At 39.3% G+C, this 14,880-nt stretch overlaps 1 protein-coding gene across 1 annotated transcript in view; it reads right to left on the reverse strand.

Moving 5' to 3' along the window:
• Nucleotides 1-1,752: 1,752 nt before the first annotated feature.
• The window catches only part of dock2 (dedicator of cytokinesis 2), a 142,219-nt gene continuing 129,091 nt past the window's right edge, over nucleotides 1,753-14,880 (reverse strand). Inside the window, exons 38-53 of the mRNA XM_081611502.1 lie at nucleotides 14,284-14,374; nucleotides 13,547-13,657; nucleotides 12,933-13,022; nucleotides 11,922-12,026; nucleotides 11,528-11,669; nucleotides 9,940-10,021; nucleotides 9,700-9,784; nucleotides 9,265-9,351; nucleotides 8,282-8,458; nucleotides 7,729-7,812; nucleotides 7,493-7,630; nucleotides 6,204-6,331; nucleotides 3,737-3,935; nucleotides 3,479-3,584; nucleotides 2,760-2,908; nucleotides 1,753-2,425 (exon numbers count right to left, since the gene is read on the reverse strand). Coding sequence (XP_081467628.1) covers nucleotides 2,363-2,425; nucleotides 2,760-2,908; nucleotides 3,479-3,584; nucleotides 3,737-3,935; nucleotides 6,204-6,331; nucleotides 7,493-7,630; nucleotides 7,729-7,812; nucleotides 8,282-8,458; nucleotides 9,265-9,351; nucleotides 9,700-9,784; nucleotides 9,940-10,021; nucleotides 11,528-11,669; nucleotides 11,922-12,026; nucleotides 12,933-13,022; nucleotides 13,547-13,657; nucleotides 14,284-14,374 — 1,837 coding nt within the window. The 3' untranslated portion in view covers nucleotides 1,753-2,362. The remainder of the gene's footprint in view (nucleotides 2,426-2,759; nucleotides 2,909-3,478; nucleotides 3,585-3,736; nucleotides 3,936-6,203; nucleotides 6,332-7,492; nucleotides 7,631-7,728; nucleotides 7,813-8,281; nucleotides 8,459-9,264; nucleotides 9,352-9,699; nucleotides 9,785-9,939; nucleotides 10,022-11,527; nucleotides 11,670-11,921; nucleotides 12,027-12,932; nucleotides 13,023-13,546; nucleotides 13,658-14,283; nucleotides 14,375-14,880) is intronic.

A 14,880-nucleotide genomic window follows, 5' to 3' on the forward strand; every position in this document is an offset into this window, starting at 1 on the left:
TCCACTTTGCCAGCCACTCAATCCATCTTTTTTGTAAGACTTATGTCTTTGTCAGTGAAATCACTGACTGGTGTCGTGGTTTAATCAAAAACTCCATGTTCCAGACTAGAGAGGCACAGGGCAGGACTTTGCTAGACTTTTAAATGGCTACTGTGCAACTTTAAATTGGCTGTTGGGAAGCCTTGTGGTCAGTGTGAAAGCAGCTAATGGTAGCATTAATAAGGTAGGGAAGCCATGCTTCGACTGCCCTTAATCACCTCCCGACTACATGTACTTCCTAAGTACAGAGCCCAGAGAGAGCCGTGAGGAAATAAAACCTCCAGAGGGCAAATGTGAGATACCCATGCAATCCACGCGTCATTAAAACAGCCTAATCTGAAATTATATTTTCTCACTTAATGTCACTTTACCAGAGCAGGAGAGGTATTAGCTCCCTGTCTGAATATAGACTACCAATTTATATTCAACTAATGCAGCTGTCTGTCTGCTCCTTTCAACAACTGAGCAAAATGTCTTTATTAAAATGTCACTAAATTCAATTAAGAAGGCAGGATGAGAGCCAATAACCTTCCCACTCCATTTGCTCGCTATCTGTCAGGGCTTTGGGTGGTTTAGCTGTGCGGATTTAAAATAAGCCAGGACCAACCCACAGGTACCAAACTTTAAGCTGCACAACCGACCCTATGGGCCATCAGGTGTCTCCCAGATTGTTTTTTTTCTTTGAAAGGATAAAGGAATAAATCTGCTCACCACCCACTGAGCTGCTTGTCGTTTTTTTTCTCTCCCCTTTTGGCCCAAAATAGCTCTTCAGACGTGGTGTGGCTCACCAACATCGTCCTTTGCTGACTGGCCTTATCTTGGGCTGCTCTTTCATTTTTAATGGTCCTGTTCAGAGTAAATTATTCACTGTAACCCTGGAGTGGTATCTACAAGCGCAGAAACAAATTACAAATCTGAAAACAACCTTACCTTACACAGCAAAGGTTTCAAGCTTTAGAAAGCTTGAAACCTTTCTAAAGCTTAGCACAAAAAAAGGGACACCATGCTCGCCTCTGGGTAGAAAGCTTAAGTAAATGAAAACAAAATCCCTGACTTTATTGTTAAGGCCAGGTGACCAGTCCTGTGAAAGGCCAGTAGACGATGAGATTAGTGCTCTTTTTTAAAAACTTTGTAAAAGCACAATGTTATAGCCACTAATATTGGTGAATTTATTGAGTTTTTATAATACAAATGTTGTAGTTGACATTCCTTTGCACACCCCTCTACTCTCGACACTACTAAATAAAATGCAAACAGCATAGTGAAAGTAAAAAAAACAAAAAAACACACTAAACAGGTCAGGGATAAAGTTATGGAGAAATGTCAGTTGACATGTGAAAGACTTAAAAAGGCATGTTCACAACTACTTTCCATCTAATCTGACTGTGCTATGCACTATAAAATGCTGTTGGAGGAACACCCGTAAAGATATGTTTCTACAAAATATTACCTCAGCAGTGCTGAATGCAAAAGCATGCCTTAGTTTTCAGATATTTAACAGATATATTTCTTTAATTACGCGTCCTTTCCGATCCACTGTGCAGATATGTGCTCTTTCACATTAAATCCCAATTTAACGCAAAAGAAAAAAAAACCTTTGTTAAATTTTGTAGTTGTGATATGCGAAAATCGGAGACAGGGCAAGGCGTACGAAGACTTTTTGCAAAGTGAACCCAACACATCACAGCATATTGAATTAGTTTACACAAAATGTACAACAGTCTGACTTTATTTTAAAGAAATGTTTCACAAATGGTACCTCAAACATACAAAAACAAAAAGGAAAATGGCTTCAAAAGAATGATAGAAATAGCACAGCAGATTAATCTCACTGTTTGTCGACTTTTTCCCCCCCTTATTTGTTGAATCAGTGCATCAAAGCTGTTTGCCATATTATTTCAGCTCAGAGTCCTACGTGAGGACATGGCACCCTTTACGCTTTACTGAATTATCACTTTCTCATTACTGTCCGTCATCACCGGGCTGAAACCTGTATAAGGTGATTTTTAATCAGCAGCATCAGATGGCTGGTTTGTGTTTGCTTGTTCTTGTAGAAGCTTAATTGATTCAAAAGCTGCAAGGTGGCATTTAGCTTCTGTCAAGTGTCATTCAAACTACCAGGAAAAAAAAAAGTCTCCCAATAAAAATAAAAAAGCTTTTATTGACAGGTTGAATCAATTCGACTAAGCTACAGAGATGCTGGGAGGGACAGACAGACTTGAGAGTGATGTGGAAATTTGGATATGGAAGGAGGTTTTAAACCTTGTCGTAAAATATGTGCAGATAAATGAATAAGGCAAACAGAAGATTATCGAAGGACATTTCAGAAATGGTTGTCAGCGTCCTTGGTTGGATCACTGGGCTTTGGATCTTCTGATCTGGAGCTCTGTTAAAACAAGCATGACGATTTAATGTAAATATAGCTTCCATTAATGAAGGCAAAATGCAATCAAAACAAACGCTTATGAACAGAATGTCGTCTTTCGCCTTTTTTGCTTTTGCTTAATAATTTTGACTTGAGAGAGCTGAAAATGTAAATGCATACAAAGTACGTTTGGATGAAGACAGTAGTAATGTCCTGCACCGCAATGCACCGTCCAATCGATTTAGCTACTGAATAATTTAACTTCTCTTTAACTCACACGTGTTTTTTAATGGGTTACAAATGTCTGATAAATATGCCACTGAAAATGATTAAACGTGTCGTCATGTTTGTCTACCTTGGACTTAAAGAGCAGGTTAATGACGCCCTTTGAGCGTCTGTCTGCTGTTCGGTCAGACGTCCCGGAGGGAGTCATGTTCTTGCTGTCCCTCTTGGCTCTGGCTGCGTCCACCTCTTCTCCCCCACCAGCCACGGACAAAGACAGACCTACAGAAAACAAGAAGCACGACTCGGTGCTTTATTATCTGTTTTTTTTGGGGGTTTTTTCTTCTTCAGTAAAACACTTTTGGGAAAACATTTTTGCTCTTGAAGCTGTTCTGCTGATGATTATCTGCTCCTGCTAGAGAAGTGTGTTTGCTCAGATGTGGCCAGCAGTACTAATCACAGTTAGTGTATTAACACGGCCACCTGTGCTGGCTCAGCTTGTCTGAACGTGGCAAAAAGCCAGCAGAGCATCAGTGAACAGTGCTGTGATGCACCACTACAAGTGCAAGGTCATGCAAGTGATAAAATTACAGAAACTGGACAGTATTGGTGCATCTCTCTAAAACATTACAACATTTGGGGTTTTTTTCTGCTTCACATTTGGCTGTGTGTTGTTTTTTTCAGAGCCATGTTTCCATGCTTTGGCAGTAGTGGACATGCTCCCCCCCCCTCCCCCCCCCACCTTGGCCTGGGTTGTGTGTTTTTTTTTTTCAGCCTGACATTTTCTCTCAGGCCCTGACTTTCTGTTTTGACATCACTGTCCAGGCTCAGATGATTCAGTGCTTCTGTTACCTGTGATGGCTGGCAGGGATCGAGAGTTGGCATTGGTCAGCGGCACGTTTTCGGCGTTTGGCTCACACAGGTTGGTGTCGCTGCGGAACTCCTGCTTCTTGGACAGCTAGAGGGAGACAGAGATCAGAAAACTAAACAGCAGCTCAGCAAAGGCTCGGAATTTTCTGGCTCGAGTATTTACACTCAGCCTCCCCCTCCTCCTCCTGACGTGCATGTCCTTACAATCTTCTGTCTTGCTCTACGGCCGACAACGCTCACCCGTTTGCAGTCCAGCGTGCTCGTCCTTTCTCTCTCCTCCGAGATGAAAATCATGCTGCTTCGTTTCTTCTTCTTCTTGCTCTTCCTCAGTCTGACCTCTGCATCGCCCACCGTCACCACGCCCTCCTCACCTATGCTCATGCTGCCGCTGGAGCGGGGCAGAGTGGAGGACCAGGAGTTTGGTGACTCAGGGATGTCCCTTAGAAGAGACACAGAAAAAAAAAAGGCACAAGTTATAAAATACTATCTGAGGATACAGACTGCTCGAAAGACAAAGGAAAGCTTCATTCAGACTGCAGCCTCAAGTCCATTCGACACCCAGAATATTGATCTTGTCCGCTCAGTAGCAGAGGTGATTGTTATTCAGTAAAAGTAACTTTAGTGTTATTAAAACTGGCAACATTTGCGGTAGAAGAGCAACAACGAGACACGTCCCTTAACGGGAACGATTTTACAAGTTGGAGGTCACAGACGTTTTTCCCTACTCGTCTTTTCTTCACTAGTTCTGCATTTGTCTATGGTCAGTGTTACTACTGCCAGCATGAGGTGAAACCTCGACTCTGCAGAGGTTACGATGATAGTCGTACTACAGAACATTCGCTGCGTTTCTCATAAATTATGAAGGACAGCCTGTGAGACAGGCAGCTTCTCTAGGGAAGGTGGAAAGCGCACCTATCAATAGGACCGGGGTGATCTCTAACAGACCCTGCAGAACGACTTCCAGCGGGACACTGCTGGGACTTTATGAGGGTGGCTCCTCTGGGGAGCCCCTCTGCTCTCTGTTTTCACACAGGAAAGAAGGTTCACCTTTTGCATGAATGACATGATGTCAGGAAGCTGTGAAGGAGGCTGTGAGGCTTGTTTCATCATTCAGCATGGCTGGTTTAGCGGGGATAAGTGATGATTTGGTGAGGTAAAACACACGGAGGCGCGTCGACTTCCATTAAGTAACAGGACTGCTCATGGAGACGAAGGGAATTTACATAGAAAAATCATTATTTGTTTCTTTATTACTCCTAAATTGAAGCAAAACTAAAAATGGCCAATTAGACAATGTTAGAGGAAGTGTGGAAACCATATGGCAGATCATTCTCATGTCTTTTGGGATTGTCAAGTTATCCAGGCTTACTTGGCAGGAGTTCGCTGGAATTATTCGCTTAATTATTGGTCAGAATACAGAATATAGATTTTTCATATTTGGGGGGAGATATCTAAAATGCACTTGGAATATAAATATTTGCTAAAAAATAATGCTAGCAGCTGGGAAAAAAGCAATTATGAGGGGATGGCAAAATAATGACTCCATTAAAAGAGGAATGCACTATAATCAGAAAAGAAACGGAGAGGATTACTTCCTCAATAAATTTATGTATGGGAGGATTTATTACGAATTGGAAGATATGGAATAAAGTATTTCAAATATAGGTCAGTATTTGTCTGTGAAGCAAGTATAATAAGGGTATTAAATGAATTAAGTAAATGTAAAGTTTAGATGATTTTTTACTCTCACCTTTCCTCATATTGACAAGACCTGACATTTTGGGGCTTGCCATAGCAAAGCATAGGATGAGGGTTTCTTTTTCTTTTCAGATAACGAACTGCCACGAAGTATAAATGAGATTTTTACTTTTGCGTTGAATGTCTGTTTTATAACATATTTCACCACCAATGACAAAAAACCCCCAAACATTTTCACTATAGAAAAATTCAACAACTGCACAATTCTTGTTAAGTAGCATAAGATAAGTAGTATTTAAAATGAGCAGAGGAAATCTTATGTTTTTTGAACAACAACAATATTTGTTGTTAATCTGTTGCTAAGAGATGAGTGCATTTTCTGGTAACTAAGAGCCACAAAGTTAACATCTGATTTTTACTTTTTACTCAAAATGTACCAAACTGCAAATTTCTTGTGTTTAAGCAGGTAAGCAGTATTTCAAAAGAGCTTGAGTTTTATCCAGTAGAAAACCTCTGGGACATAATATGTTCAGTTCAGGTCAGGTTGTAGCTCAGATTACCCAGAAACTGGGTGACATCCTGGTCCAGAATTGGGAGGACGTTGCTCTGGAAACAAGGCCTTGTTGCAATGCAACTGTGCTTGTCAAGCATGTATTCAGAGATGTGGAAGTTATAAAAAGTACTGAGTATCATTTTATCAGTTTGTACAGTAAATAGATTTTTGGGTTGTCTTTGAATTTAGTTCTTTAAGGATTGATTAGTTTTATTTCTATTAAATGAAGTGGAATCCATTTGTTCCAAGACATTACCCACTCTGTATCAGTACAAATATATGAATTCCTTTTTCCACTGCGAGCTGATTTGTTTCCTTCCTAAAAGTATTCATTTGATACTTTTCAGCAGTGCATTTATCAGCGTTGAGGTCAGTATTGTTTTGTTGGTAAATGATGTCTCTTTGCAGCTTGAGACGACAGGTTAAATGTCAAAAAGCTGTAAACTTTTATTCTACCTGTCTGCGTGAGACTTGGTTGGGGTTCCACATTCAGATCCCTGCAGTGAAGAGATGGAGATGATGGATTGTCGAAAGGAGCGCAGCATCGAGCGAGGACGAGTAGACTTTCTCTCATCCAGATCTGGCTGCAGAGACGCAGAGAAATAAAAAAATATATACATTTAGTACTGATTGTGTATAAAAGGGAGGACCTTTATGGTTGCTGACCTACACAAGAAAAACACTTATGTGAAGCAGAAAATCACATACTGTCTCAATAAACAGCATTATTATTATTATTATTATTATTATTATTATTATTATTATTATTATTATTATTATTATATTTTATTTTTTTACTTTTTTAAAATACTTTTCTTAAAACGTTTTAAATTATTGATACTCTTGGTAAAGGTGTGTAAGAAAGTTACAAAACCTATTAAATAAAATTTGTGGAGAGTGTGGAGTGTGGTGAAACAAATCCCAAAATAAGAAATAACTATTTCTAACACGCATTATTAGCACTCTGTCGTACAAAATGAGAAAAAGAACTTGTGACCGTCATAAGTCAGACAATTTCCACAGCCATGTTTCCAATCAGATTAATAACAAAAAGTTAAAAGTAGAACTGCAACAAAGAAGGTTGGACAAAACTAAAATCAAGGTTTTCAAAATCTCCCCACCCCGCCCCCCAAAAAAAGGAAAACATGAGGAGGATGCAATGGATTATAGCAAAGGGTCATTAGAAGCTATCTATATGATAAGTAATTAGAGAGGCAAGCCACAGCCTACCATCCCAAACATAAATGTCTGATATTACTAAAGTCTAATGTAACATTCCCTGGATGCTGTTCTAATTGGTTCAGATGAGCGTATGGTTAAAATCCAAGGACATAAAAGCAACAAGAAGGGTTTTGTGTAAAGCATGAATCATTTTTATGACAAAAAAAAGATCTTTTTTTGAATCTACAGTGAAATCTGAAAAAGTAAATAACAGAAAACCATCGTCTGCTCTATGTCAGTGTAATTTATTATAGAGGTCAGATATCTTAATCGCTCCAATAAAATCAATTCGACTTTATTTTGGCCATAGAGAAATTTAAAAAGTGCAAAACTCAATTACTGTGCCACTCAAGAGGTTTAAAGAGTATTTTAGAGTAGTTTGCCTGAGTAGACTAATTTACAACTTCATTATAAATTTCCACTACAGTAACTCTTTCAACCAGTCTTCCATGGGCAGACCTGCTGATTTCCCAAGTAGTCATTTTATGTCTGTCCCCTTTATATTGTATCCAATTAAATCTTACCAACTCTCTGACGCCATATTCCTTCTCCACTTTCTTCTTCAGTTGTTTGAAACACTCCTCCATGCGCTCATGGAAAGGTCGCAGGTCGTCTGTTACTCTCTTCCCATGCAGAGAGATTCCTCCACCGAGCAATGGGATCTACATGTGAAAATTTATGACGTTAACAGAACAAACATGCAGAAACAAGACCACAGACGTGGTGGATGTCCATGTATTTGATTGAACATGCTCTGTACCTGCCACGCGATGAGGTCTTTGAGCCGCAGAAGTTTCTCTCGATCTTCTGGGTGCTGCAGAGTGTACTCTTCTGTAAAGAATGCCTGACGGAGAAGAAATAGTCAGGTTTTGGTTAAAGAATATCACATAAAATATCAGCGATAGCAGATTGCAATGTTGGGTTTTAAATTCAAAAGGTATTGATTTTAGTACGAGCTATTATCCAGGATGAGGTACCGCATCTAAAATAAACCATATTTGACGAAACTAACGGCTGCAGAATTCGCACCAAATCTTACGATGTTAAGAGTTGACATACTAATTAGTTGTCAGTGCTGCCTTTGCTCTTCAGCCAAACTCCTGAAGATCAGGAGTTTGGCTGATCTTCAGCCAAACTGAATCTTCAGCCAAATTAATTTGGCTTTAAAGCCAAATTTAAAGCCAAATTTAAATTTGGCTTTAAATTTGAAGCCAAATTTAAAGCAAAATTTGGCTTCAAATTTTGCTTTAATAATTTTTCTAAAGCCAAAATACTCCCTTTTATCAGATGACAAAAAGGAGCATTTGAAATACCTTTTCATATTTCGCAAAGCCTCCCATGACAGCTGGATCCACAATGCCGTTGAGTAACATGGAGAGTGGGTTGATGGGGAGGCTCCAGTCGGCCTGGTACTGGTTGATCATGGTCAGAATCTTCTCATTGGTGGACTCCATGGTTTCTATGGCATTCTCTAGTGGAGACAATGTAGTCTGGAAGTGGACCGTGATGGAAAGAAGAGAAAATAAAATCAGCAAATGAAGGTGGTTAATGAAGAAAGTGTGTTTTTTTTTTTTAATTTGCCACCATGGTTTACTGTCCTGGGGGCAAGTTGTAGGGAACAGTAGTCTCCATGGGGGTGAGGGTTGGGGGAAGAGCAGAAGTAATATGATTTACATTCCTTGAATTGAAGGCCAGCTTCAGCATTTTTAAAAGATCAAAACTGCATTTGTCCTTAATATAAAATAATTAGATAAACTGGCTGATTCTGCCCTGAACAGAGAATGTAAAAGAGAAGTTCACCGCCACCATGGTTTGTGACATAAAAATCAAGAAAGTAATCTGAGAAACATGATGGACATCAAAGAATATATTTAGCAAAATATATTAAAATTATTATAAGCTGTATTGCACATTTTTGTACTTTCCATTCGGGTTTCTACTGCTTCTAAGAAAAAGTGATAAAAAACAAAAAAAAAACACCCAGACATTTTTTTGATCTCTGGAAAATGAGCTGTTTCCAACCCCCCCCCCCAGTTGCTGAGTCACATTTGGCTGACACTGCACTGTTGCCTAGCAACCTGAGCTGAGCTCCAGCACATTTGGTCAGCTGGTTTTACTGCTGACCAAAACAGGCAGAACTGACCAGACTTACTACCAAGAATAATCTTGTGCAAAAAAATGTAGTATATTTTGCATAGCCGTAGACCTATTCTAACCTTCAAGGAAGCATGATAGGCCACCTTTAAGCATGATTAAAGTGAAGCACAGCGTAAATCAACATGTCCCTCAGACTCACATGTTTTATGTCTGTAGCCTCAAACCAGCGCAGGATCCCTGGCAGCTTATACACAGTGGTGAAAGTGGTGCGTTCGATCCACATGGACTGAAACACAACAGAGCAGAGGAGAGAAAAAGAGGACAAACTGTTAAGTTTCTGACACTTGTGAATACTTTATTATATTTTGTAAAAACAGTCTGAACTCTTATCAAACACTTCTCGCCTTGTTATGTCTAATTATCTCAGTTGCTCTTCTGAAATACTTAAACACAAGCTCGTGTTATACCCCCTAATTGTGTACTTTACAGCCTGCAGTATCTATAAAACTTTTATCCAGTGAGCAAGGAAGTCTTCATTTCAGAGTGAAGACAATGCAAATTTACAACAGCGCTTGAAATCCTTTCACAGTCCCAGTGGTTGAGGCTGTGAAAAGACTTTCAAGGAGTAACTCACAGCAAATTCATTGTTTGGGTCCACAGGTCCTTTCCTCACAGGCCTTGAATAATGGAAACGCTGCACATAGTTGGACTTGTAGAAGCTACAGTGTGAAACGGAGAGAATCGGAGACCAGGGTGAAAATAAGAAACTAATTAAAAGCATAAAAAATAAGAGAATGATGTAGAAAATTATTATCAGTGTTCGCAAAAATGCACACGTCTTTGTATTGGAATGAGTTGTTAAGGCAGCACTGACTTGATGATCTGGTCAGGGACCGGCTTGTTTTTCAGGCGAGGAGGGATCTCTAGAACTGGCTGCACAGTGAAACACTGGATATCTGGTTCAAAATGCTCAGGAAAACAATACTTTGAGTGCGACGCACACTGTCCTTCTATACTTGCAACACCTTGATTTATGTAATTTATATTATTTGAGCTCTATAGCTGAGATTTATAATAAGGATGCAACAAACAATTATGTTCAGACCAGTAAAAGATCTCATACCAAGAGATTTAATGCATCCATTTCCTTTTAAACAAATAAGTTTTTATTATAGATTTTATATAAGAATAGATCTCCACATAGCCTAAAGACAGTATGAAGAATGTGTCCTCATATCTCGGGAACAAAACATATATTTGCATTTTCAAAGTTCAAAATCTGTCTTGGGGAGATAAATTGCTTTCCCAGCTGAAAGTGGGCAGACTGACCTAAAAGCGATTCTTAAACCGCCTCTGATTGAGACCTGAGGGACGAGATCTTAGTCTGTCCTGGTTTATTTATACCTATATTAAAGCGAGGAAAACTTCAACCTCATGGTTTTCCAACTCCTCGGTGCGCTCTGTGTGATAATGTGAATTGTTGGGCTATAGAATCTTGCTAAAGTATTTGGACTGCTTCATAAACACCCATGATTTGCATTGGGGCTTTTATTCAGGGAAGGAAAGAAGTCATTGTTGACAAAAAAACAAAGCCATAAGCAGTCCAGTTGAGAGTTTAATATATAGCAGGTTGGGGACAGAGCAAACATGTAAAAGATGCTAATTTCCTTTCTGGACAAAACACAAAAAAAGCTCAGTGTTGGGTGGGGAAACACACAGATTCCAACAGTGGAACATGGTGGTGGCAGTATCATGCTTTTTTTTTTTTTTTAGCAGACACAGTGAGGCTCAAGATGAAGGGAAGATGGATTACTTTAAGTTGGTAAAACTTATGAGATTTGGTTGGATTGGATCAAAACATATTTTAGAAAGGTCTAGTCCTAAATCCAGCTAAAAAAAACAACAACAAAAAAACAATATTCACAAAGCCTCTCCAGTAAACTAAGCTTGAGCTATTCCACAGTGAGGAATTTGTCCATGTAAAATGCTGCTAGAGATATATTCTAAAAGACAGGCAGCTGTAAATTGCACCAAATAATCAATTTTTGTTTTAAATGCCCTCAACACCTTTATTTCTTCTTTGTAACATAATAGTATATATAAATGTTCTAGGTACATGTACATAGGTCATTTATTATTATTTCCTCCTGTCCCTTCTAATGAATGAGGTCTCAAAAGAAAAGACTAAAGAATATTATGGTGTTGTAATTTTCTTGTATTTGAATACATCATGTCAGAGATTTTTTTTGAAGATATTAATCCTAATTCAATATCAAATGATAAGGACTCAGACTCCTTGAGTGACCCAGTTGTTTATTAGTACCACGCAGCTGCAGTGCGCCATTAAATGTGCATTTCTGTGTTCAGTGGTCTTGGAAGGCTGCAGTCCATCTGCTCCGTTTACGTTCCCTGCTTTGTATGCACTTATAAAGATTAAAGCAGATTAGCTTCTTTAAGGATACACTGCAGTGGAGAGTTCTTGATGTCATCTCCCGGCATGGTGGTGGTGTTAAGGCGCACAGAGCTGGGAAACTGGCTCATCAGCTGGTTCTGGAAATCCTCTCTGCGCTCATATTCCTTACCTCGGTGGATAAACACCTTGTTCTAAAGCAGGAAGAAAATCACACATAATAGTTGTGCTACTTTATATATATATATATATATATATATATATATATATATATATATATATATATATATATATATGTATATTAGGCTTTATGAGACTCAGCAAACTTAAACAAATTTCCCTTTTCTTCTACTTTTACTAGCATTTACATTATTTAACAGCTTCTTTTTAGAGAACACACAAAATGGAGATTTTAGTGATTTCCACCAGACATTATAACTACAAACCCTGATGAAAGGAGGGTAGCCTTGTCCATAGAAGCCCACTGCAAAGTAGTCCGGCTTAGGTCTCAAGATCTTCATAATATTCTCATAGAACTTGGCTTGTTTTTCCTGCAGGGAGAGATAAAGAGAGAAACCAAGGATGTGTCTGGGGGGAGAGCTTCAGATGTGCAATGTGTGCAGTCAGGGCAGTTTAATCAGCTCACGCCAATGACAAAGCTACCATCAGCAGAATGCTGGACCTGTGAGGGTGATAGATGCAGAAAAAAAAACCCCAGCATCCCATCCAAGGGCAATGTCTGTCATTTATATAACCACATAAATTCAGCAACAGTTAAGAAGAGCCGTGGCTGCAGTCATACAAGGAGAAAAGGAGCAGTTTTTTCCATTGTTGGAAAATGTGCGGTTTTTCTTTTCTTTGGGAAGCGGTGAGATATATGGAGTGTGAGGGAAGCAGCAGAACAAGAGGAGAGAAGCTACAAGTTAGGATGTGACCTGGTGCATTTCCAGATAAGAAACAGCAGTTACAGGGAATACTGTCACAGCGGGTTTATATGCAGCTTCAAGTTAAGTTAAAAATGGAGATTGAAATGGTGATTAGTAACCAAACTCCAAAGCAAAAGTCATAATTTTAGATTGCACAGACAGCTATTTATTAATATTTTAACAGTTTGCCCATGGGTTTTAGCAATCCATTCTGGCCCAACCGGCTCTTGAGAACATTAACAATCTTGATGTGGCCAAAAATAAAAAAAATGACTTTGACACTCCTGACCTAAACGAACCTCAGAGGCCGACTCAGTTTCTCCAAACTTTAATTCACCACAGTCTGAACGAGCAACAGCCTGCGGAGAATCTAACCGTTACTATTTCAAAGCTGTTTCCTTCAAGTAATCTAACATTGGAAATATCAATAAAGAAAATAAACAGAAGACAGCCAGGGATATGAGAAGCAGCCAAACCATTGATCATGACTGCTGCGCGGCTGATTTGAGGTATAAAGCTATGATGTATTACCAGTCTCTTGCTGAGTAGCTCGTAGTCAAAGATCTCATTTTCATACTGCTCTGCTAGCTCCTTGCACAGAGTGATGGCCTCTTCCCACATCTAAAACACGAACAAAAAAACAAAGAACAGAAACAGAACAGTGGGTTTCAAGACAATCTGCCGATAAACTCAGTTCAGAGAAGTTATCATTTTCTGTAACAGAGCCAAGACCAGTTTTCATGCTGTTTTTTTTTTCTTTTTTAGAAGATCTGCTTATTTATTTGCAAAGCTACTGACAATGATGGATGAATAATTAGACATAACACAAAAAATGAGCCTGTATTTTGACAACACACAACAAAGAGCTTAGATTTGTTAAACTGTCATTAAATTACAATGTGTATCTGTGTAAAGTGTAAAGGTCTAATACGTACAATTTAATTACCAACTTTCTGTTGCCTTGCCTATATAGAAGTGGAGTTTATAATTCTTATTGTGAATAACAGGCCGAATGACTGCTCCACACCAGTGTTATTGGAAACCTTTAAACATATTGCTTTGCAATGATTAATCTTACGGAGTATCAAATAATAACTTACACTATCCATGTATGGTAAATTGCATACATGGGCGTCTGTACAAACCTTGCCCTTGTCGAAGTAGTCGATGATGGTGTCATAGAGCGTTTCTTTGAGTTGTCGCTGAGTTTGGGAGCCATGAAACTCAAACTGGGGGCTACACATGTCATCAGACCACTGGACCAGAAAGAGACATGTTATTTATCAACTTTTGACAGTTTTATAAAATTAATATTTTGTGATGTGACCAAGGCATACAGGATGTATGTCAAAACATCCACATACATCTGCTAATTATTCAAATTACATCATATGCTTTAAAGATTTAAGTTTCTAATAATGCGAATAACTTTCCATGCAAGCAAACTATGCTTTGCGGGAAAAAATAAAAAAAAAACCTGTAGAGTTTCTCTACTTTGATGCAGTAACACGATGTGGAAAGAGAATCCTCCGACCCCTTTGCGAGCTTGTAAACGTCCCGTAACAATGATCAGGGGACAAAAGAGGTGAAACGCAGCCCAACACACGCACATCCGCTCACGCACAAACACGATCACTGTGCGAGTGCGCTACATCAATCACCATAGTGATATGGCTGCAGTGGCCAACGCAGAGCCATAAACTAACCTCGGGGCTTCATCATTTGGAGGCCAGCGACGTAGCAACCATTTATCAGCAAGTAACGAACTCTCTCATTTGTTGCAGGCAGACAAGTGATTAGACCGAGCGAGGCAGTGGCTGCAGCGTTACACAACAAAACATATCCTCTTGTGTTTGTGTGTGTATGTGTGTGTGTAGCTTGCCTTGAGCAGCCGGGAGTGCAGCAGAAGGGTGTAGGCAGCCTCTGTGTAGTTTTCGCCCTCCAGGTGAAGGTCTCGTAATTTGTACAGATACCTAAACACGCACAAAGCCAGAGAAATTCCTTTAAACATCACTCCACTAGATGCCAGTGTTGGGCAGCTTGAACATCTGCAAATGAAGAATTAGCCAAAGTGCACAGCTGGTATCAGCATTACTTTCCACACACAAAAACCTTGAAACCTGAGCACAGCACAAGGTCACTCAATAGTACACATACGCAAACAAGGCACAATGTATCTTTTTTTATAAGTATGACAAAGTCTATTCTACGCTTGAGGTGAAGTAATGTAATATGCGCCACTCGAATAAAAACGGTCGTTTCAGGGACTCCCAGAGGGAAAACACTGTGTGCATTATGAGTGGGTTGCAGGTAAAAAGGTGCTTTTAAGAGACACAGTCTTTAATTTCATCTGTCTGGGTGAAAAAAGCTCAACAGAGGGAACTATTCACCATCAGAGGGTTAGTGAACCTCTGTAGAGAATGTGGAATTGTTTATGATGGAAAATAAACTGAAATTAATGATTCAGCTACTCTATTTC

Source organism: Poecilia reticulata, chromosome 10, assembly GCF_904066995.2.
Source record: "Poecilia reticulata chromosome 10, P_reticulata-male-v2, whole genome shotgun sequence".
Lineage (NCBI taxonomy): Eukaryota > Metazoa > Chordata > Actinopteri > Cyprinodontiformes > Poeciliidae > Poecilia > Poecilia reticulata.